This window comes from Hyperolius riggenbachi, chromosome 6 (genome assembly GCF_040937935.1).
Source record: "Hyperolius riggenbachi isolate aHypRig1 chromosome 6, aHypRig1.pri, whole genome shotgun sequence".
In the NCBI taxonomy this organism is placed as follows: domain Eukaryota; kingdom Metazoa; phylum Chordata; class Amphibia; order Anura; family Hyperoliidae; genus Hyperolius; species Hyperolius riggenbachi.
The window spans coordinates 151,308,035-151,333,508 of NC_090651.1; the positions used below are offsets into that span (position 1 = coordinate 151,308,035).

General features: G+C 44.1%; 1 protein-coding gene across 2 annotated transcripts in view; it reads left to right on the forward strand.

The window, feature by feature from the left end:
• Nucleotides 1-502: 502 nt before the first annotated feature.
• Nucleotides 503-25,474, forward strand: part of CAMSAP2 (calmodulin regulated spectrin associated protein family member 2) — a 184,211-nt gene continuing 159,239 nt past the window's right edge. For both annotated transcript variants that reach the window (XM_068240085.1, XM_068240087.1), the window contains exon 1: nucleotides 503-1,762. In XM_068240085.1, the coding sequence (XP_068096186.1) occupies nucleotides 1,585-1,762 (178 nt within the window). In that variant the 5' untranslated portion in view covers nucleotides 503-1,584. The remainder of the gene's footprint in view (nucleotides 1,763-25,474) is intronic.

The window sequence follows — 25,474 nt, forward strand, 5'->3', positions numbered from 1 at the left end:
TAGGCGCCAAAACATGACCTTTAGGCGCCAAAAGCTGACCTTGCCCCAGGCGCAACTTGGTCTTGATCCGTCCCCGGGAAAAGGAATGATTTAACAATGGTCAATCAATGACTAAATAATTTATAATTGAATACTGCACTGTAAAAAAAAACAATTGTATTTAGTATGTTATTTTGATTACAGTTCCTCTCTAAATTAACTTTTACAAATCAGGCACGTTTCCAGTGAAAAGTGAGTACATCCCAAAACGTGGAAATGCCTCTTCTCTGATGGTCATGGGGAGAATTCCTCTCCAGCAGCGATCCCTATTCCCTACTGAAGTCCTGTGTTTAGGCACGCATGCGTCAGGAAAGCTTCCCATGGAGTCAGAGTACGCATGCGTACATCGTAGCGCTTGCAGTCCGCGCCTGCGCTCTAATGACAGCTGTCTTCCATCCAGTGCGGCAGGAAAACCCGCAGCGGCGGCGGGCGGGGAGAAGAGGAAACGGGGGAGGGAGACAGGGAAGAGGGTGGAGGGGATAGATAAAGAAGAGAGGACTAAACGGGTATCTGGGAGGGCTAAAAGGTGATATCGAAGCAAGAATAGAATCGCCGGCGGGGCCTGGCCACCGGGATATGTCCGATCTATAGAGCTCTCCGGGATCTCTGCAGTTATTCATAGGAGAAATACGATCAGACTGGCTGCCGAGAATCAGGGGAGCCCGGAGCCATTTGTTGTGCAGGTGTTGGGCTGTAGAGGAATCCCCGGCCAGTGTCAGCCTTCAATCTGCGCTTATTGAATGAGATGCGAGTGGCTGGACACCCCATCACATATGAATCATCTGTGGCAGCAGCAGTAATCACTGGATCCCTGCTACAACCATCCCTGCCTGCGCATCTGGAGGAAAACAGCACGGGATCACTTCCAAGATCTGCTTCTGGGCTTTCTGGAGATCACTGCCACTAAGGAATCAATCCCAGCAAGCCTCATCCCCAGCTCAGAAGGCAGACAGGCCCCTCTGTCTACCACCCTCAGTGTGTCAGTCCAGAAATGTCACAGCAATAAGGCACTGTGCATGCTGCTGACAGAAATCCAATATATCGGTGTATGCTGTGGCAGATAATCGCATGATCCTCACCTGAAGACTGGGATAAAGTAAAGCACTGAAGAATATTCCTGCTCAGAATTGCTTGCTGTCTTCACATTGGTTACAAGGAAAGGAAGACCCCCTAAATATATCAGCACATTTCCATTTCTTGCACTACTACTAATTCCATTGTTACTGCAGGATTGTGCATGTGTATTGTATGGTTGGAGTTTAAAGTATTTGTATGGCATCATAGGTTATTCCAGGGCATCTATTCTTTTGTCACACATGATAAATGCAGGACAGTTATCCAGTGATGACATCAAATGGTGGAAGGGAAAATGACATTTGTTATTTATTAAACAGAAATAGTAATTTCTGCCAGTTGTAACTACATTGTTCAGCAAAATATTGCTTAAGATATGGCTAAGGAAATTCCGGAACACATTTGACGTGTGTAAGTGATGGTACCCATCGTAATTTCAACTTGGTGGAATATTTTCACTAATTGGATTTTATGAACCATGTAAATTGTGACAGCCGACAAGATTTAGCCATGGTGGACACTGCAGAGAATTCACAGGTGAAGAAGACGTTTATCGTCCCAGCCATAAAACCTTTTGATCACTATGACTTCAACAGGGCCAAGGTGGCCAGTAATCTGGCCTGGCTGGTTGCTAAGGCTTATGGGGCAGGTAAGTTTTTATGTTTATGTAGAAGAGAAGAATGGCTATGAACATGCATTTTGTACATCAAATGCATTGCTTGTGAAAAACAAATGGTATACTGTGGTAACCAATCAGATCAAGAAATGTCACTGACTGACTCCGTCCATAATCTGCTTGGTAACTGTCTCAGCTATACATGTTGGTAGTCTAAGCTCTTATATACATGTGTGGTTTACTACCATAGAACCATTATTGCATTGTGGTTTTCAGAATGGAGCATGTTGTTTTTGGAAAACCACATATGTATTACAGCCACAGGACATTGAAGTGATATTTACCATGGCTTTCAGGTTCCGCTTCACTATGCAGCTGTGGTTGTTTCGTATCGGCAGAAGGCCTGTGTTGAGTGTAGTGTGTTCAATAAGTTCACCAGCATTATTAGCAATAAGGCAATGTGCTACTATGCTCTATTATTGTCTGAGTACATGTGACATGCAGTTGCTAGAAATGGGGGCGATCATACATCCATTTCTAGAGGCATTATATTGGCTTTTGAAAGTACACTTTGGTGATTCTCCACTAAGGATACTAGCTTAGAAACATTGGTGTGACATAGACCCAAGTCAGGGCGCTAGTCCTTCTTTAGGAGACCCAGCAGGAAACCTGATAGGGAAATTCAGCTAACCTGATTGGGTGGACAGCACTCTCTGGAACTGCTAGGTTTCCAATAGGTTGTAGTATACTATGTCCACACAATTTGGCCAATCACAACCCTTTATGCTGTAAAAGGGTACAGTACTGTGATTGGAGAACTGTTCCGTATGAGGTTTCCTGCAGGGTCTCCTAAATTAGACAAGCACCAGTAATTTTCCCAATTCAAAGCTTCTCACCATCTTTAGAACTTATGATATTCATGTTAATTATAAACGTAGATTTCATCCGCGGTAAGAAAACGGACAGTCCTTACATTTTTTTTAGCACAGCAGAAGATCCAGTTGGTTCATATCGTGCAAAAGCTAACCTCATCCATTTATTGATTCTATTTAAAATGGGGAACTACAGCCCCAGCAAGAAAATTTCACAGTCCAAGTGACACCGCATGATGGGTCCAGACTCCTGAACTGAGAGGCTGCCATACTTATGATTTTAAACCAATACCGGTTGCCTGGCAGGCCTGCTGATCTCTATGGCTGTAGTAGTATCTGGTTTACACACTTGAAACAAACATGGGGCTAATCTAGTCAGACTTTAGTCAAAAACATCTGATCAGCATGCTTGTTCAGGGTTTTTGGCCAAAAGTATTAGAGGCAGAGGCTCAGCTGGGCAGCCAGGCAATGTGTATTGTTTCAAAGGAAGTAAATACATCAGCCTCCCTATTCCTCTCAGTTCAGGTGTTCTTTAAACGTTTAAACGTTTCACGCTATACACCTATACACCTTCGGTTGTGATAAGATTGCAACAGTGGTGAAAAGTCGCATTGCATGTTTAACGTGCAATGCCACGCATACAGAGCATGTATGCTGTGCATTACTCTTATTAATATTTGGAGATGTGACAGTTATTTGTGCACATTTTGTAATATATAATTGTGTATCTTGGCAATCCATTCTATGGCGGTAGGGCAGTCCACAGCTTGACAACTGATGCTGTGAAGAACCCTTTCTTATTAAAGGTTCTAATTTATATGGATGCTTTCCAGGTGCTTAAACGTTTGTAAAACGCTCTTGTGTGAAATCTCCATTCATGGCAATGTGCTGGTACACACGAGAGGCGTTTATTTTTTGGACTACAAGCAAGCATGGCTTGCACTGTCTTCTGGGTGACTTGCAGGGAAAAAAACATTTATTAATGAGAACAGGGCTTGAAAGTGCAGCATACATTTTTAGATGCATATCATATGAAAAAAAAAAGTCTGTGTAAACTGGGCCTAAATTTACTTTTTGATAAGCCTTTGTGTCTGTCTTACATAGTTACATAGTTATTTTGGTTGAAAAAAGACATACGTCCATCGAGTTCAACCAGTATAAAGTACAACACCAGCCTGCTCCCTCACATATCCCTGTTGATCCAGAGGAAGGCGAAAAAACCCTTACAAGGCATGGTCCAATTAGCCCCTAAAGGGAAAAATTCCTTCCCGACTCCAGATGGCAATCAGATAAAATCCCTGGATCAACATTAGGCATTACCTAGTAATTGTAGCCATGGATGTCTTTCAACGCAAGGAAAGCATCTAAGCCCCCTTTAAATGCAGGTATAGAGTTTGCCATAACGACTTCCTGTGACAGCTACTGTCCTTTTATTACAGTTACAATATACTATATGTCTCTGAACAACAAACTGGAAGGTTGTGGTGGTGCTTGCAATGCCCTCAGTTGTGAGGCAAACAAATGCAGGGATGTTTATGTAACCCTGTCTGTTTAGCATGCGGTGGCATACCTCTAGAGACTTCATTTTGAAGTCCAAATATAACTATTTGCATTGGAATTTATAACACTTTTTTACTTTTGAATTTCAATTCTTGCTAATTGGATTGGTTTAGTATTTGCATTTATTACTCCACGGATTGGTTCAGTATTTGCATTAATTTTCCCCTACCATACCTCTCACTGCCTGTTTGAAAGGCACATGTGTAAGAGTATTTTGAAAATCGAATCTGAAGACATTGGTATGGGCAGTGCCGTAGGCCCCATACACACATCAGACCATAGTCTTTTGAAAATGAAAGATCACAGACCAATCTTACCACCCTTCATGTAGTATGAGAGCCATACTCTACACAGTCTTTTCTATGGAGCTGAACTCCACATCAGAAAAAAATCTTTGCAAGATGCTGCACACACAGATGCTGTACAGACACAAAACATCAGTATCTGCCAAAGATCTGTTCCTGTCAAAAATCCATTCCTGCAAATTGCAATGATAGTCTATGAGATCTGCAGATCATCATACACATATGGTTTAACTGACATTCATCTGCGGATCAGATCCACCAGGATGGATTTTCAGATCTGCAGATGATTGCTTGATCTGCAGATGAATGTCAGTTAAATCATGTGTGTATGATGATCTGCAGATCTCATAGACTATCATTGCAATTTGCAGGAATGGATTTTTGGCAGGAACAGATCTTTTGCAGATACTGATCTTTTGTGTCTGTACAGCATCTGTGTGTGCAGCATCTTGCAAATATTTTTTTCTGATGTGGAGTTCAGCACCATAGAAAAGACTTTGTAGAGTATGGCTCTCATACTACATGAAGGGTGGTAAGATTGGTCTGTGATCTTTCATTTTCCAAAGACTATAGTCTGAGGTGTGTATGAGCCTTTAGAATGACTGGGAGACATCTCAAGCTCACTCCAACCTGAATTATCGCAAATTCTTTCTGTTTTAAGAAAGCAAACTTTTGTTTTTCTTAACATCTTAGTAAGGGGGCTTTTAGGACCATTGTAGCCCCTCACACACTCCAATGAGTTCTGGTTCACCAGGAGCTTGCTGTGGTTAGTCTGTGCCTCTCGGTGTTACAAGCTCTACTCCATAGAGCCAATTTAATCCATGCCATGCACTGATAAGGATCAAACAATCTGAAACAGTCTGTATGCATGTTGGATTATTATGGCTCTGAGCAAATTAACAAGCTGACACATCATTGCATTCCAGCGGTTCTGGAGGTGTGTTTAGCTTCTAAGGGTAACAATGGTTAATTTGCATGTATTCAGCAGTGATGCACTGGGAGACATCTCATGCTCACTCCAACTTGAATTATCACAAATTCTTTCTGTTTTAAGAGAGCTCCTTTTTTTTTTTTTTTTTTTTTGTAGAATTGGGAAAGGTAGCTTTCTGCTTTTCTGTTGTTGTCCTGCTTAAGATGACGGGTGTTGACAATTGGTTCTTCTATTGCTTTTATTTTGCATTGTAAAGTAGGCATTGGGAATTTGCCTTTATTTAGTTATACATAGTCATTTTTACTCCCCCCGCCCCCCTTCAATATATGGAACTAATGTTCACTCCATCAACTTCTGTATTTGATCTGATTGTTTAAACTTCACCTCAGGTACAGGTTAAGTAAAATGAAATACTTGGAAGAGCAAAAACTTCTGGATCCTAAAGAGACTTCCCACATCCTCTTGGCACCCACTATTGCCGCATGTGGCCCCCGTAACATATTGGATAAGAGCATGTTGAATAAGCTAACATGGTTGTGCTCCTCTTTATGCACAAGCATGGCCATACTGTGCCTGCGCAGTAAGTTGGACAAAGACAGCTTACAGATACAGCTGTACTTTCATGGTAGCAACATGGCAGTTTTTGTGCATGGAGCGGAGCTTGGGCGCAAACTTCTAGAGGATCCAGAGCAGTGGTGGGGATCTGGAGGAGGACATAGGCAGTCTTTGCAGGATCCAGAGGGTAGCCTCTTCCTATAATCTAACTAGAAAAAGAAAAGACCATGCACAGGAGGCTGAGTGTATCACTGAGGGAGTGCAGCCAGCCAAACAACTTTGTATATGCAATAAACCGAAAAAAGAAAAAAAGAGGGCCTTGCACATCCCTGAATAAAACTTTAGCTTTTAATTGAAAAAGTTAAAAGGCATACATTACATATTCCATAAAGAGCAGAGAGAGGTACAGGCTGGTGGGGAGGTCGACAGCCGTTTCGCGCCGTTATATGCTGTGGCACATCATCGGAATCCTGATATAACGGCGCAAAACGGCTGTCGACCTCCCCACCAGCATGTACCTCTCTCTGCTCTTTATGGAATATGTAATGTATGCCTTTTAACTTTTTCAATTAAAAGCTAAAGTTTTATTCAGGGATGTGCAAGGCCCTCTTTTTTTTTTTTTTTTTTTTCTTTTTTCGGGTAGCCTCTTCCTAGGTATCTCCCTTACTATCATCTGCAGGGATAGAGACATGTCCCTTTGGGTGACATTGCGGGGCCAAGTACCGTACAGACGTATTGCTGGCCTGGACATTACCAATGTGTCTGCTGCTATGGGGGACAAAAAATTTGTTCCCGGTGGGCTTGGGTATCGCTAACAAGCATTCATGCTTAATCTTTAGGCAACGTGGTGGTGGCGGGCGAGGTCTCCTGTACACACACTAAATTCTCAGCTAAGGTGGCTTAATCTGGGGGCTGGAAAGTGTACTGGTTAAGGGCACCGCTTTTGAAATGGGAGACCAGGTTTCAAATCCTGGCTAGGGTCAATACCTATTCAGTAAGGAATTCAAGGCAAGACTTTCTAACGCTGCAGGGTGGCCTCTTAAGCGTGTCCCAGTGGCTGCAGCTCTTGAGCGCTTTGAGTCCAACAGGAAAAAAGCGCTATACAAAATGTTTGGATTATTATTGTATTATTAAGCTAGATATGTGTATAAAGCTTTAAAAACACAGATCAGAGTGCAGCAAACTGATAACGAGTTCAAACGTTCAAGATCCTGTCTTTATGGAAGCTGAATAAAGTTAAGGTTCTGACTCTCGGGTACATGAGGGTAGTTTTTTATTTTAAACATAAGTGTTAACTTTTTTTTTTTTTTTTTAACATAACTACTTATTGCACCAGGTGCAGTATATGTACTTCCCTTAGGACTTCATCTGACGTCCCAGGGATGTAGCGATACGTCTATTGCCTTCGCGCACTCCCGCTCGCTCCCACGGTCGTTAACGCTGCCAATCGTTAGAGGGGAGATGAATGAATGAGAACATTAATCTATGTCCCAGTATCAATGATGATCGGCATCAAAGAGATGCCTGTGGTCATTGTAATTACAGAAGTAACAGGTCCACGCATTACTTCCTGTTCGCGCACTAATAGTACGCTTGGGAAAGTAATGTGCGAGGACATCTTGTAGCCAAATAAAATTACACCTACATACATTTATTTTAATAAAAAGACCCACACTTGCATTTAACTTAATAACTCCTTCCCTCCCACACTCTCCCATATTACCCAAATACATTTTTTGCATAAAATAAATACATAAATAGTTACCTTAGGGACAGACCTTTTTAATATATATGTCGAGTGGGTATATTACTGTTATTTTTAAATTATGGGCTTGCAATTCGTGATGGATGCAAAACTGAAAAAAATGCACCTTTTTATTTCCAAATAAAATATTGGCGCCATACGTTGTACTAGAGAAATATTTTAAATATTGCAATAACGGACAAATGGGCAAATAAAATGTGTGGCTTTTATCCACAGTGGAACGTTTTTATTTTTAAACTATAATGGCCGAAAACTGAGAAATGAGGTTTTTTTTTTTTTTCCTATTATTCCCATTAAAATGCATTTTAGAATAAAATAATTCTTAGAATAATTTACCACCCAAACAAAGCCAAATTTGGTTGTGAAAAAAAACAAGATATTGATCATTTCGATGTGATGAGTAATGGTTAAGTTATTGGCAAATAAAAGGGAGGAGCGCTGACAGGTGAAAATTGCTCTGGTCCTGAAGGGGAAAATCCCCTCAGTGGTCAAGTGGAGGCAAAAACTTAAGTGTTACCTTTTAAAATACAAAATACGAATATTGGATTTGAGCAAATCATTAATTTTGGGTTAGTGCTTTAGATTAAATTGTTTTTTTCATCCGCTTGTTTTAACATCAGGTGTGCTTAAAAGAGTACCTGTAGTGAAAAAAGTGCCCCAAATAGGTACTTAACTAGGTAGAGGGTATTCCAGAGGCATTTGCTGTTCTCTTCCTCATTGATGTTCTAGTGCCAGGACCTTTCAAAGCCCATTGTCAAGTGGTTGTTGATGGAGCTCAGCTCGGTCGTATTGCACAAATGGTTCGCGACTGTGCACTAGAATGGAGCCAAATGTACTCGGCTTTTTCTGCCAGAGCAAGGACTCTGCACAGGCTCAGGCGGCTCATGTCTACTGCACAGACATGAGCCGCCCTGCGCAATGCAGCAGTGCTCGTCCTTGTACGGGAGCACGGCCGCAAGCATTGGGGGTTCCAGCTCTGGTGGAGGAGGATAGAGGGAAAACTCTGTTCTGCTCTCTTTTAGTTGCTATGGATTTTTATGCACTTTTGTATCTATTGGATATTAATGGACAAAAAAAGAAAATCTGCATGCAGCAGTGCTTTGTGAAAAGGCTCTAAGAAAATGGATGCAGACTGCCCTATAAGGGTCTAATTTCCCAGCCTTGTCTAGTCTTTTCTAACCTGTTTCTTCCCCACCCCCCCACCCCCCTTTGACATTGTGAAAATGCTTATAAGCTCATTCAGTGCGCTCTACTGAAGGCTGGGCCACATCTTCCCACAGCCCAGCCTTCAGCTCTATTGCTGTAGCAGAATTGTGCGAGATTTATTTTTCAGCAGGGAGGAAATCTCGCGGTCTTACCATGACCACAGAGCTGGGGGCTGGCTGCAGAGCTGTAGGTTGGGCTAAGGAAGAGGAAGCACGCCTTCAGAAAAGCGTCATGGCATATAGTGGTTGAGTGGGTGAGTAAATATGTCTGTATCCAAATGCATTATAGTATACAAAGATAGTGTCCCCGACTGAAGCACCTTTCAGTACACTAAAGGAGCTCTTTAAGCTACGTACACATATTCAATTATTTTGGCCTGTTGGGATCAAGAAACGATCGCTCAGGGCAGCTGCTGTACAGATGCATTGATAGCCTTCAGGCTGTAGGTATGGATTGGGGAGAGGGATGATGATGAGTGGCGCATGACAGAGCAGCTCCTTGATAGTGGGTGGAGAGCAACAAAACAAGCAGGGCTGCTCAGGCACCGGGGATTGATAAGGATCCGACATGTAGGATCCTTAAAGGGGCACTGTAGGGGGGGGTCGTGGGAAAAGGAGTTGAACTTACCTGGGGCTTCTAATGGTCCCCCGCAGACATCCTGTGCCCGCGCAGCCACTCACCGATGCTCCGGCCCCGCCTCCGGTTCACTTCTGGAATTTCAGACTTTAAAGTCTGAAAACCACTGTGCCTGCGTTGCCGTTTCCTCGATCCCACTGATGTCACCAGGAGCATACTGCGCAGGCCCAGTATGGTCAGTGTCTGCGCAGTACGCTCCTGATGACATCAGTGGGATTGAGGACATGGCAACGCAGGCGCAGTGGTTTTCAGACTTTTAAAGTCTGAAATTCCAGAAGTGAACCGGAAGCGGGGCCGGAGCATCGGTGAGTGGCTGCATGGCACAGGATGTCTGCGGGGGACCATTAGAAGACCCGGGTAAGGTCAACTCATTTCTCCCCGACCAACCCCCCCCCCCCCCCCCCCCCCTACAGTATCCCTTTTAAAGGGGTTCTGTGGAAGGGTTAAGTAAACAAAAAGACACACTTACCTGGGGCTTCTATCGCCCCCCCCCCCCCCCCCCCCCCCTGCAGCTGTCGTGTCCCACGCCGTCCTCCTATGATCCTCGGTTCCCCGCCGCCGGTCCTGGTCTAATATTCGTCTAACAAGACAAATAATGCTCGCTCCCGTACGTGTCATTGGGAGCTTACTGCGCAGGAGCAGTACAAAGTTTGCTCAGTAAGCAACCGATGAGCAAGCCGCACTCTAATTAGACCGGGACCGGTGGCGGGGAACACAGGATCTTAGGAGGCCGGCGCAGGACATGACAGCTGCAGGGGGCCGATAGAAGCTCCAGGTAAGTGTCGTTTTTTTGTTTAACCCCTCCACAAAAGCCCTTTAAGCAATATTGGGTGGTGCTGTAAACGCACTAATTAAGCAAGCATTCATTGGTAGATACTTGCACGGGGTGGTGAGAGGCGCCTAGTGTATAAGGGATTATTTATTTATTGTATTTGTAAAGTGCGAACATATTACGCAGTGCTGGACATTAGTTTAGGTTACAGACAATGTTTAGGGGTGACATACAGCAAAATGACAATACCTGAATACAAGAAAGACCAGATCATGCAGCACAGTATGAGTACAAGGTAATGCTTAGTCACTGGAGGGGAGCATGGAGATTAGGCAAGTTTGGTTCACTCAGATGCATAGCATGGGTTCCCAGTAATGGAGGTGCATGATCAGGTAGGACACAAAAGGAGGAGGACTCTGCCCAAAGGCTTACAATCTAGAGGGAGAGGTAGGGGACCAGAGTTCAGCTGTGGGTTTAAAGCACTTATGAGGGGTAGTAGGCCAGAGTGAAAAGATGAGTTTTGAAGGCCTTCTTGAAGATGTTGAAGGAGGGGCCTGCCCTAATGGGTGGAGGTAGGGAGTTCCATAGTATTGGAGCAGCTCTTGAGAAGTCCTGGAGGCGTGCATGGGACTGGGTGATGCGGGGGGCGGTTAGGCGAAGTTCATTGGAAGAGCGGAGTGAGCGGCTAAGTGTGTACCTCTGAGTAAGATCGGAAATGTAGGTTGGAGAGGTTTTGTGGATAGATTTGTAGGTCAGACACAGTATCTTGAATCTGATTCTGGACTGGATAGGAAGCCAGTGGAGGGATTCAAGGAGGGGATCCGCCGTGGTGGAGCAATGGGAGCAGTGGATAATCCTGGTTGCCGCATTCATGATGGACTGCAGTGGGGCTGTTCGGGTCATAGGGAGACCAGACAGAAGGGCATTGCAGTAGTCAAGGCGGGAAATTATGAGGGCATGGATGAGGAGTTTGGTGGTGGCAGAGGTCAGGAAAGGGAGAATCTTACAGATGTTACGAAGGTGGAAGTTGCAGGACTTTGTGAGGTTTTGGATGTGGGAAGTGAAGGAGAGTGCGGAGTCCAGGGTGACACCCAGACAGCGGGCTTGAGAGGTGGGGCAAATGGTAGTGTGGTTAACAGTGACATGCACATCTGGGAGGTTCATGGATGGCCGGGTGGGAAGATCATAAATTCTGTTTTGTCTAGATTAAGTTTCAGGAACCTAGCGGACATCCAGGAGGAGATGGCTGATAGGCAGGAGGAGACCTTGTCCATGGTAGTGGTGGATATGTCAGGGGTGTGGAGGTAGATCTGGGTGTCATCTGCATACAGATGATAGTTAAAACCCATGGAGGAGATAACCTTACATAGTTACATAGTTATTTTGGTTGAAAAAAGACATACGTCCATCGAGTTCAACCAGTACAAAGTACAACTCCAGCCCGTCCCCCACATACCCCTGTTGATCCAGAGGAAGGCGAAAAACCCCCACCAGGCATGGTCCAATTAGCCCCAAATGGGAAAAATTCCTTCCTGACTCCAGATGGCAATCAGATAAAATCCCTGGATCAACATCATTAGGCATAACCTAGTAATTGTAGCCATGGATGTCTTTCAACGCAAGGAAAGCATCTAAGCCCCCTTTAAATGCAGGTATAGAGTTTGCCATAATGACTTCCTGTGGCAATGCATTCCACATCTTAACCACTCTTACTGTAAAGAACCCTTTCCTAAATAAATGGCTAAAACGTTTTTCCTCCATGCGCAGCTCATGTCCTCTAGTCCTTTGAGAAGGCCTAGGGACAAAAAGCTCATCCGCCAAGCTATTATATTGCCCTCTAATGTATTTATACATGTTAATTAGATCTCCTCTAAGGCGTCTTTTCTCTAGACTAAATAAACCCAGTTTATCTAACCTTTCTTGGTAAGCGAGACCTTCCATCCCACGTATCAATTTTGTAGCTCGTCTCTGCACCTGCTCTAAAACTGCAATATCTTTTTTGTAATGTGGTGCCCAGAACTGAATTCCATATTCCAGATGTGGCCTTACTAGAGAGTTAAACAGGGGCAATATTATGCTAGCATCTCGAGTTTTTATTTCCCTTTTAATGCATCCCAAAATTTTGTTAGCTTTAGCTGCAGCGGCTTGGCATTGAGTACGATTATTTAACTTGTTGTCGATGAGTACTCCTAAGTCCTTCTCCAAGTTTGATGTTCCCAACTGTATCCCATTTATTTTGTATGGTGCTAGACCATTGGTACGACCAAAAAGCATGACTTTACATTTGTCAACATTGAATTTCATCTGCCATGTATGTGCCCATATAGCCATCCTATCCAGATCCTGTTGCAATATGACACTATCTTCCTGAGAGTTGATGATTCTGCACAATTTTGTATCATCTGCAAAAATAGCAACATTGCTCACTACTGCATCTACTAGGTCATTAATAAATAAATTGAAGAGCACTGGACCCAGTACAGACCCCTGTGGGACCCCACTGCTAACAGTCTCCCATTTTGAGTACGATCCATTGACCACAACTCTTTGTTTTCTGTCCATTAGCCAGTTCCCTATCCATGCACACAAACTCTTCCCCAGTCCTTGCATCCTCAACTTTTGCACCAGACTTCTGTGGGGAACAGTGTCGAAGGCCTTTGCAAAGTCCAAGTATATCACATCTACAGCATTCCCAATATCCATATTAGCATTCACTACCTCATAAAAGCTGAGCATGTTAGTCAAACAGGACCTGTCTTTAGTAAACCCATGTTGATGCTGAAGAATAAGATTATTTTCTACTATGAAGTCATGTATAGTATCTCTTAGTAACCCCTCAAATAGTTTGCATACAACTGATGTTAAGCTTACAGGTGTATAATTTCCTGGATCAGATTTTTTGCCCTTCTTAAATAATGGGAAAACGTGGGCTGTACGCCAATCCACTGGGACTCTGCTAGTTGCAAGAGAGTCACAAAAGATAAGATAAAGGGGCTTAGCTATAACTGAACTTAATTCTCTTAGGACCCGAGGATGCATGCCATCCGGGCCAGGTGCCTTGTCTATTTTTAATTTATTTAGTCTTGCCTTTACTTCTTCCTGCGTTAAGTATTTAATATTACAGTTAGAAGATTGAGACTCTTCTGCCTCTGTAATTTGCAACAGTGCTGTTTCCTTTGTGAAGACAGAAGCAAAGAAAGCATTTAATAACTCTGCCTTACCTTGGTCATCCACCATTGAGTTCCCACCCTCATCCTTTAGGATTCCTATACAGTCAACCTTTCTTTTTTTAGAGTTGATGTACTTGTAAAACTTTTTTGGGTTAGATTTGATATCCCTAGCGATTTGATTTTCAGCTTCGATCTTTGCCAGCCTAATTTCTTTTTTACAATTTTTATTGCACTCCTTATAATTGCTTAGTGCAGCCTCAGTCCCCTCCTGTTTTAGGACCTTATAGGCATTCTTTTTCCTCTTCATTTTATCCCTAACCTTTCTATTCATCCATAGAGGCCTTTTTTTATTCCTAGACATTTTGTTTCCATATGGGATATACATACTACAATATTGATTGAGAATACGTTTAAAAGCTTGCCATTTCCCTTCAGTGTCGTCCCCTTGTAGTACATTATCCCAGTTCACCAAACTTAGTGCCTGCCTAATTTGATTGAACTTTGCTTTACTAAAATTCATAGTTTTAGTGGTCCCGCTGCCCCGTGGCCTATCAGTCACCAGATCAAACGTTATCATGTTGTGATTACTATTTCCCAAATGTTCTTGAACCTGCACATTTGATACATTATCTGGTCTATTAGAAATGATCAGATCCAGTAACGCATTCCCCCTAGTTGGTTCCGTTACCATTTGAGTCAAGTAATTGTCCTGTAGTGCTGCCAGAAATCTGCTGCTTTTACCAGAATGGGTAGCCTCAATACCCCAGTCAATGTCTGGAAAGTTGAAGTCGCCCATAATTATGACCTCGTTTTTACTTGCAGCTTTTTCAATCTGCTGTAGTAATCGCAGTTCTGCAGCTTCATTAATAAGAGGTGGTCTGTAGCATACCCCAATAAGCAATTGGCAACTTTTATTTCCACCATGAATATTTACCCAAACGGACTCCACATCTTCGCAATCTTCCTCCATCTCATCGTTGAGGACAGCTGTAAAAGAATTCTTAACAAAGAGACAAACCCCTCCACCTTTTTTCCCTGTTCTATCCCTCCTAAACACATTGTATCCTTTTAAATTAGCTATCCAGTCATGGCTTTCATCCATCCATGTCTCGGTTATTCCCACAATGTCATAGCCTTTGTCATTCAGAATGAACTCTAGTTCGTCTATTTTATTTGCAAGGCTCCGAGCATTGGTTACCATGCACTTTATATTTTTACCAACACATTTACCAATTTTGTTTACACGAAATGGGCTACTTGAAGTTTTACCAACCTCCTTAATCTTTACACTGTCCCCACCCCCCTCTCCACCCCCCATAATGTTAGGCTCCCACTGTCTTTTTACCTTATCTTGTCTACATATTGAGACTTTATCCTCCCGCCTCCCCCCAGATCCTAGTTTAAAATCTCCTCCAACCGTTTAGCCATCTTCTCCCCCAATGCAGCTGCACCCTCCCCAATGGAGGATGTGTATAGGGAGAACAGTAGGGGGCCAAGGACCGAGCCTTGGAAGACTCTCACCGAGAGGTGGTTGGGGGTGGACAAGGACTCATTGAAGGCGATCGTGAAGGAGTGGTTGGAGAGGTAGGATGAAAGCCAGGTCAGGGCGAGATCGTGAATGCCCATGGACTGGAGGGACTAGAGGAGTAGGGGATGATCTACTGTGTCAAAAGCTGCTGAAAAGGTCAAGGAGGAGGAGAATGGAGTATTTACCTTCAGCTATAGGGATGAGTGAAAATGAACCAAAATGGAGGAAAACAGTAGGGTACGGTTTGCTTATCCACATATGAAGATAGGAGCCTGTATAATCGGGCTAAATACTTTATGGCTAGCACGAAAGACAACACATTTTGTGCTCTATAAACCTACTTCCTCAGGTCAGTAACATTTACTGGTAGCAGTAAATGACTAACTCAGAGTGCCTCTATATAGTTGTTTAACCACTTTACCTTTTTCCTATTTTCCCATTAACCACTTCCCGACCGCCGTATAGACAATTGGCGGCCGGGAAGTGGACCCCGCAAGGACCGCCGTATTGACAAATGGCGGCGGTCCTTGTAGGGGCATGGGCGGCGCGATCTCGTCATTCGTGACGCGATCGGCCGCCGGGGGCTGGCTCCGCCCACCTCGCGCTGTAACCCGCCGGCCGTTCGGAAGCGCCAGCGGGTTACTAACACCCTGATCGCCGCATACAAAGTGTATAATAGTGTATTATACAGGCTGCCTCCTGCCCTGGTGGTCCCAATGTCCGAGGGACCACCAGGGCAGGCTGCAGCCACCCTATGTCGCACCCAAGCACACTGATTTTACCCCCCCCCTGCCCCAGATCGCCCACAGCACCCCTCAGACCCCCCCCCCGCCCACCCCCCAGACCCCTGTTTGAACCCAATCACCCCCCTAATCACCCATCAATCACTCCCTGTCACTATCTGTCAACGCTATTTTTTTTTTATCCCCCCCCCTGCCCCCTCCTGATCACCCCCCCCACCCCTCAGATTCTCCTGAGACCCCCCCCCCCCTGTGTACTGTATGCATCTATCCCCCTGATCACCTGTCAATCACCCCTTGTCACTGCCACCCATCAATCAGCCCCTAACCTGCCCCTTGCGGGAAATCTGATCACCCACCCACACCAATAGATCGCCCGCAGATCCGACGTCCGATCACCTCCCAAGTGCAGTGTTTACATCTGTTATCTACCCTAAACACCCACTAATTACCCATCAATCACCCCCTATCACCACCGGTCACTGTTACCCATCAGATCAGACCCTAATCTGCCCCTTGCGGGCACCCAATCACCCGCCTACACGCTCAGATTGCCCTCAGACCCCCCTTATCAATTCGCCAGTGCAATATTTACATCTGTGCTTCCCTGTAATAACCCACTGATCACCTGTCAATCACCTGTCAATCACCCATCAATCACCCCCTGTCACTGCCACCCATCAATCAGCCCCTAACCTGCCCCTTGCGGGCAATCTGATCACCCACCCACACCAATAGATCGCCCGCAGATCCGACGTCAGATCACCTTCCAAGTGCAGTGTTTACATCTGTTCTCTACCCTAAACACCCACTAATTACCGATCAATCACCCCCTGTCACTGCTACCCATCAGATTAGACCCCTATCTACCCCTAGGGCACTCAATCACCCGCCCACACCCTCAGACCCCAGCCCTGATCACCTCGCCAGTGCATTGCTTGCATCTATTCCCCCCTCTAATCACACCTTGAGACACCCATCAATCACTTCCTGTCACCCCCTAGCACACCTACCCATCAGATCAGGCCCTAATTTGCCCCGTGTGGGCTCCTGATCACTCGGCCAAACCCTCAGATCCCCCTCAGACCCCCTTCCGATCGCCTCCCCAGTGCATTGATTGCATCTATTTTCCCCTCTAACCACCCCCTGAGACACCCATCAATCTCCTCCTGTCACCCCCCTAGCACTCCTATCCATCAGATCAGGCCCAATACAACCTGTCATCTAAAAGGCCACCCTGCTTATGACCGGTTCCACAAAATTCGCCCCCTCATAGACCACCTGTCATCAAAATTTGCAGATGCTTATACCCCTGAACAGTAATTTTGAGACATTTGGTTTTCAGACTACTCATGGTTTTGGGCCCGTAAAATGCCAGGGTGGTATAGGAACCCCACAAGTGACCCCATTTTAGAAAAAAGACACCCCAAGGTATTCTGTTAGGTGTATGACGAGTTCATAGAAGATTTTATTTTTTGTAAAAAGTTAGCGGAAATTGATTTTTATTGTTTTTTTTTCACAAAGTGTCATTTTTCACTAACTTGTGACAAAAAATAAATTCTTCTATGAACTCGCCATACACCTAACGGAATACTTTGGGGTGTCTTCTTTCTAAAATGGGGTCACTTGTGGGGTTCCTATACTGCCCTGGCATTTTAGGGGCCCTAAACCGTGAGGAGTAGTCTAGAAAACAAATGCCTCAAAATGACCTGTGAATAGGACGTTGGGCCCCTTAGCGCACCTAGGCTGCAAAAAAGTGTCAAATGTGGTATCGCCGAACTCAGGAAAAGTAGTATAATGTGTTTTGGGGTGTATTTTTACACATACCTATGCTGGGTGGGAGAAATCAAACAATTGTCATTTACAGAGATATTTCTCCCACCCAGCATGGGTATGTGTAAAAATACACCCCAAAACACATTATACTACTTCTCCTGAGTACGGCGGTACCACATGTGTGGCACTTTTTTACACCCTAAGGCCTCTTGCACACTGCACGCGATTTCGATTCAGATTCCGCTTTTTAATCAGTTTTTACATCCAATTCAGATTCCGATTTGCAGTGTGCAGGGAGTAAACTGCAAATCGGAATCTGAATCGGATGTAAAAACTGATTAAAAAGCGGAATCTGAATCTGAATCACTTGCAGTGTGCAAGAGGCCTAAGTACGCTAAGGGGCCCAAAGTCCAATGAGTACCTTTAGGATTTCACAGGTCATTTTGCGACATTTGGTTTCAAGACTACTCCTCACGGTTTAGGGCCCCTAAAATTCCAGGGCAGTATAGGAACCCCACAAATGACCCCATTCTAGAAAGAAGACACCCAAAGGTATTCCGTTAGGAGTATGGTGAGTTCATAGAAGATTTTATTTTTTGTCACAAGTTAGCGGAAAATGACACTTTGTGAAAAAAAACAATTAAAATCAATTTCCGCTAACTTGTGACAAAAAAATAAAAACTTTTATGAACTCACCATACTCCTAACGGAATACCTTGGGGTGTCTTCTTTCTAAAATGGGGTCATTTGTGGGGTTCCTATACTGCCCTGGCATTTTAGGGGCCCTAAACCGTGAGGAGTAGTCTTGAAACCAAATGTCGCAAAATGACCTGTGAAATCCTAAAGGTACTCATTGGACTCTGGGCCCCTTAGCGCAGTTAGGGTGCAAAAACGTGCCACACATGTGGTATTGCCGTACTCAGGAGAAGTAGTATAATGTGTTTTGGGGTGTATTTTTACATATCGCCTATGCTGAGTGGGAGAAATCTCTCTGTAAATGGACAATTTTGTGTAAAAAAAAAAAATAAAAAAATAAAAAAAATAAAAATCAAACAATTGTCATTTACAGATATATTTCTCCCACCCAGCATGGGTATGTGTAAAAATACACCCCAAAACACATTATACTACTTCTCCTGAGTACGGCAATACCACATGTGTGGCACTTTTTTGCAGCCTAACTGCGCTAAGGGGCTCAAAGTCCAATGAGCACCTTTAGGCTTTACAGGGGTGCTTACAATTTAGCACCCCCCAAAATGTCAGGACAGTAAACACACCCCACAAATGACCCCATTTTGGAAAGTAGACACTTCAAGGTATTCAGAGACGGGCATGGTGAGTCCGTGGCAGATTTCATTTTTTTTGTCGCAAGTTAAAAGAAATGGAAACTTTTTTTTTTTTTGTCACAAAGTGTCATTTTCCGCTTACTTGTGACAAAAAATAATATTTTCTATGAACTCACTATGCCTCTCAGTTAATACTTTGGGATGTCTTCTTTCCAAAATGGGGTCATTTGGGGGGTATTTATACTATCCTGGAATTCTAGCCCCTCATGAAACATGACAGGGGGTCAGAAAAGTCAGAGATGCTGGAAAATGGGAAAATTAACTTTTTGCACCATAGTTTGTAAACGCTTTAACTTTTACCCAAACCAATAAATATAGGCTGAATGGGGTTTTTTTTAATCAAAAACATGTTTGTCCACATTTTCGCGCTGCATGTATACAGAAATTTTACTTTATTTGAAAAATGTCAGCACAGACAGTTAAAAAAATCATTTTTTTTGATAAAATTCATGTCTTTTTTGATGAATATAATAAAAAGTAAAAATCGCAGCAGCAATCAAATAGCACCAAAAGAAAGCTTTATTAGTGACAAGAAAAGGAGGTAAAATTCATTTAGGTAGTAGGTTGTATGAGCGAGCAATAAACCGTGAAAGCTGCAGTGGTCTCAATGGAGAAAAAGGCTCTGGTCCTTAAGGGGGGTAAAGCCCACGGTCCTCAAGTGGTTAAAACACATTTAGAAAAAAATAATTCTTGACCTAATGTCCTACCTAAAGAAAACCTAATTGGTGGTGAAAAAAACAAGATACAGTTCATTTCATTGCGATAAGTAATAATAAAGTTATAGTCGAATGAATGGAAGGAGCACTGAAAGGTGAAAATTGCTCTGGTGTTCAAGGGGTAAAACCCCTCAGTGGTGAAGTGGTTAAAAGTCGATATAAACAATAACAATATACAGAACATCATAAAAGCATTCATTGCTTATCTGATTAGCAACTCGCTATAATGCAGATATACTGTATGTAGCACCACATTGCTATCAAAAAAATAATCTTTGGCTAATAATACAAAATGAATAGCCAGCATTTGGTGCCAAATACTTTCCGATTATAGGTGAGCCTTGTACATTCTTTCACTTGCCATTGCTTCAAGTGGTTTCGCCATTGACTCTCGGCCTGTTTTGCTCTATGTAGGAATAGGTGGAGGTGCCTCACTACAGTAACCTCAATAAAATAACGGAAGTCAGACATGTGTGATCCAGCAGAGCAGATCATCAGTAACACTGTCAGCAATGGAGTAGAGCATCTGTATTTGAACAGAATTCAAAAGCATTTCCTGGATTTATAAAAAGATGCCAACTTGCCTATTTGCATCCCACAATTATGGTACTGTAGTTGGAATTTAAAATGCCACTGGCTCAGAAAGTGCATTTGAAAATAAAAGAATTACAGAGCATTCCCCACTAGTACTAAACCTATGAGAAATGTCAGATTATTAATGCCTACTATAGGTGACAGCAACATAGAAAAAAGTCCTTTTTCTTCATTTCACTCTGAGATAAACGCAAAACTTGTGTGTATGCATACATGTGGAATTTTATATTTTATTGTTTTGTGTCATAATGCTCCTTTGACATGGTCCTATTAAATTACTTCTCTTCTGTAAGAATAAAAGTACAGTGCATAGTCGTTTCACTAGTGTGAAGTCCATGCTTTCATAATTTATTTGTAAAATAATAATCTGTTGAAACGAGTATGAACACGTGTAACTATTGTCAGCTCTAGTTTAAAACTCACTTGGCTCATATAATCAATTACATTCATTATTAAATTTGGCTTTAGAGTTGATGTAATTTAACCATAATTAGTACTACCATATTTTGCTTATACATTCCCTTCTGATCTGTTGTAAATCCTCAGAAAATGTTATGCGCATTAAATGCAGAAGTTTGGCTGCCGCTCACACCCTCATCAGAAAGTGTATAAAGCGTGTGTAATAGAGAAAGATTCCTCTCAGTTCCCCTGCAGATTAGGTTTAACTGCACATCCCCCTGAGTTGGATTACCCAAGGAGACCTAGCGCCTGCCCAGGGTCTGACTGGTGTTCAGGGCTACTGTCTGTGTTCTACTTGCATGTCCTTACCCAGGGTTTGACTTGAGCATCATGTTTTGCATGCCACCAGAATATAAGGCAATTAGACCCCTTGGAGCTTTCCTCTGTCTCCCTTGTACCTACTGAGTGGCCTTTTTTTAATGCTATCCTCAATCATATTGGCAGGGACTTGCATGGATGGAGAATTGGGTAGTGTGTCAGCGTTATAGCCAGTAGTTCTTTGGTTTGTCCCCACAATCATATACTGTCCTTTAAGCACCTTTTAAACTTGCGCGCTGTGTCACCCTATGTTATGCATCCCTCACCCCCCCCCCCCCCTGCATGGGCCATGCAAGTCTATGGAGACTTTTACACTTCACACGATGCGACGCAAGTATTAAAGCTGCCGGATTCCTGACAAAGTCTGCAATTGGTTGTGTGTGTGTGTGTAGGGGTATATAAATGCAGATCTAAACTACAGTCTTTTATATGGTTATTTTTTTTTTTTGTATACAGTCTTATAAAGTGCAATATACTACATACATTTTTTTTTTTTTTTTTTTGTCACAACTTGTACTTTACTGAATCCTGTAGACTTGCCGGCCTTACTTGACTGTATGTCCGCAGGCCATGTGTGTCTGAAAATGATGATTAGAAATTCTTTGAATTATAGGCAGATGGAATAAAGCAGGGAAGGACTGTCTGCAGGCCAGGTAGCAGATGCGTTTAAAAACTTCACACTATTAGTTCTGCTTGTTATATTATTCGGACTGGAAACCAGGGCTGTGGAGTCGGTACAAAAATCATCCAACTCCAACTATGAAACCACGACTCCAACTCCAGGAACCTGAAGTTGCTCCGACTCCTTAGTCTAAGGGCTCGTTTCCACTATCGCGAATCCGCATGCGTCCAACGCATGCGGATTCGCACATGTAATGCAAGTGGATGGGCCTGTTTCCACTGTAGCGTTGTTGAGGTGCGTTTTTTTCAGCGGTAAAAAAACGCACAAAAGAGCCAACGAATTCGCCTGCGAGTGGAATGCATGCGAATCGCCGCTAATGTATTTAATAGGAAATTCGCATGCGGCTATGGTATGCGAATTTTCATGCGAATTCGCATGCGAATTCGCATAGGTACCAATGTAATTCAAACAGGCAGTGACATGGTTAAATCCGCATATACCCTCACCTATGCGAATTCGCATGCGAATTCGCGGCAAAAAACGCGCAAAAATTCGCATCCGCATGCTATTTCATGGAATTTCAACAGCGGTGGAATCCAGGCGATTCTGCACCGCAATAGTGGAAACGAGCCCTAACACTTAGGCCCGGTTCACATTAGCGGTGGCCGTCCGGAATCGCCGTGCCGGAGCCGCACCGCTTGCAGAACGGACGGAACGGACGCACGGCATAGCAATGAAAGCCTATGCGTCCGTTCACATGCGTCCGTTCTGCCGGACCGGATCCGGGCCGGATCCGGACTCCGGCCTCCGTTCCAACATGTGCTATTTTTTGATCCGGCCAATACAAACCAATGGGAACCGGAGAGCGCACAACACACTGGCTGAGAAATCCGGATGTTCTACCCCACTTCCTATGCGGATTGTTGCGGCGATATTGGATGGGGACACGTGGGCAAGCATTTTGGAGTGGAGCAGCACAGCTGGATCCGGATCCGGAGATGTTGGCAGCATGTCGCAGGTGGAGGTGAGTGCTAAACAGCAGAGGGCCTGATTCCACAGGTCCCCCTTCTGCTGACCTCCCAGACCCCAACATTTTTTTTGTTTTTTACGTTAGTTTTGCCAAACGGATCCGGATCGCATCCTGATGAACACCTGATGCAACCTGACCGGATCCGGATCGGATCCGGATCAGAACCGTACGGTTCCGATCCGGATCCGGTCCGGATCCGGTCAGGTCATCCGGTCCGTTTGGCAAACAACCGCAAGTGTGAACGGGGCCTTATGAAGACAGAATTCTAAACAGTGCTCAATTGGGCACCTTTTCAGTGTCTAATCTTAAGTGACAAGAAATGTCCCACAGTAAAAGTAGGACGATAACACCCTGAATCCGGGTGGTTCGCTACAGTCAGATACGTGTAATATCTTCAATCAATGCAACAAATGTAGAAGTAGTGCTCATTATCAGTCCATACTTATTAACATTCAATTCCATCCCCCCCCCCCCCCCCCTTCAAACAGCGATTAGTCAGATGATGGGGCCAATCAGGCCTGTGTGCGCCTCTGGGGTATATAGCCACCCCACTACCCTCTGTGGCATCTCCGTTTGTAAAGCGGAGCTCCGCTCTGCCTTTAGTCTCCCAGCGGTGATCGCCGCTGGGAGACTGTTAGGCGGTGAAACCACTGTCTAATATATCTGCACATCGCTGCGATCTAAGGGAGCGCTGTACCGGGGACAGCCGTGTGACACGGCTTTCCCCCTGGGGGACACAGAAGCGATTGGCAGTGATAGGCTGAAGCCTATCACAGCCGATCACAGTGATTGGCTGGCCAGGGGAGGGAGGGAAACTAACTGCACAGCACTGCAAGTATATATAGACCTTGCTTGTCAGTTGCTGTTTGTCTGCCGTTGCGAATACTTATGTGTGAGCACTCAGACCTCAGTCAGATCCTACAGTGTGTTAGAACCAGGAGGACCTGGGAATTCACACTTAGCCAGATTACGCTTGTGTTATACTTTAGACCAGTTCCAGGGTGTTGTGACCAAGGACCTCACACCTAAGCTTAGGGATAATGTGTCATTGCTGTTATACTTTAGACCAGTTCCAGGGTGTTGTGACCAAGGACCTCACACCCAAGCTTAGGGATACTGTGTCATTGCTGTGTTATACTCTAGACTAGTTCCTGGGTGTCGAGACCACGGACCTCACACCCCAGACTAGGATTGTGATTTATATCTGTTATTACCATTTGCTCGGGTGTTGCCGACCTGGCCTGTCCGACCCTTCTGGCTGTCACTCATTCCTCGAGTGTTCAGTCTGTCTGTACTACCCGTGACACTATTCCACCAAGTGTCAGTTAGCTGCAAGGACCTCTTGCTCTGCAGAGAGTCCTTCCTGCAGTGCAGCCAGTGACCTCTATCCCATTGGAGTCCCCTGGCTGCAGTACAATCTGATTCCCAGGTTACCAGGGAATCGCTGGCTGCCAGGTTATCTCTATCTCCTCTCTCAAGGAGATAGTCCCTGCACAGCCCAGGGCCACCTGCCCCTCAGGTGGTTCCTGGTTGAGCTGCCCGTATCTCCTGCCTCACGGGAGATAGCCTACAGTTTCACTTAACACTTATACTTCATTAGGTGTCCAGAGGTTAGCCATACTTGTATTATCGGTGATTCTGCAGATCATCCATAATCGAGTATACATCTGTATTATTGATTCTGCAGATCATCAATAATCAGATTCTCTCGGTGTGCTGACACCAATCGTTACAATTTAGATGTCATAGGTAAGGATAAAGTTATTGGTGATAGGGATATAGCTAAATTGTCAAAACTGCTCTGGTCCGTAAGGGGGAAATAAGGTCTAGATGCAAAGTTGTTATTATTATTTAGTATTTATATAGCGCCGGCGTCTTCAACAGCGTTGTACAGAGTATACAATTCTTGTCACTTAACTGTCCGTCAGAGGAGCTCACAATCAAATCCCTACCATAGTCATATATCTATGTATGTATCTTTGTATGTATGTATCTGTATATTTTGGGAGGAAACTGGAGTGCCCAGAGGAAACCCACATAGACACGACGAGAACATTCAAACTCCGTGCAGATAACCTGGGTCCCAGCTCTGCAAGGCGAAAGTGCTAACTGCTATGTCACCATGCTGTCCACACATTCTGTGACATGACTGTAAGGATGGTTGACTTAACCCCAAATACAGGGCAAAGTTAAAGCCCAGCACTAGCAAGCCAATGGGATTTTATTCATCCATGTAATGAGTTGTTTTAATTGTGGTGTCTCCCTGGACAATTAAAACACCCCACAATTAAAACCACTCATATTACATGGATGAATAAAATACCATTGGCGTGTGAGTGCTGGCTAAAAAGCTTGCCACAGCAGCCAAGGACATTTGGGCACTGCCGTAGGCCGTAATTGGAATTACGGCTATAGCAGCGCTCAGTGAGTAATTTGGGTGACAGCAAAAGCTGTAATCCGAATTGCATCTTACCCCCACTGTACAGTGCCTTGAAGGGGGAATAGTATTTAGCACCGCCAGGAAATTTGCCATTGTGGGGTGAGCCATTTTTTTGGCTTCACCCTATGTCAAAATTTCCTGGCGCCCTTTCTCCATGTATGCCTTTTTGGATCCTTTCACAGGGTCGGGGCATAAAAGGACATATCATCCAACCAAATAACTGAACCTCCCTAGCGGTATGGACAGATCTATCCGTCCATAAAAACATGCTGTGAACAGTATAAAAGTGCATACACATCAGTACTCTCCTGCACTGTATACTAGACCCTTGCTTGACACATTTTGGCAAGTTACAGGAAAAAAAAGTTTTAAAAATACATTTGATCACTTTTTGCACAGAAATC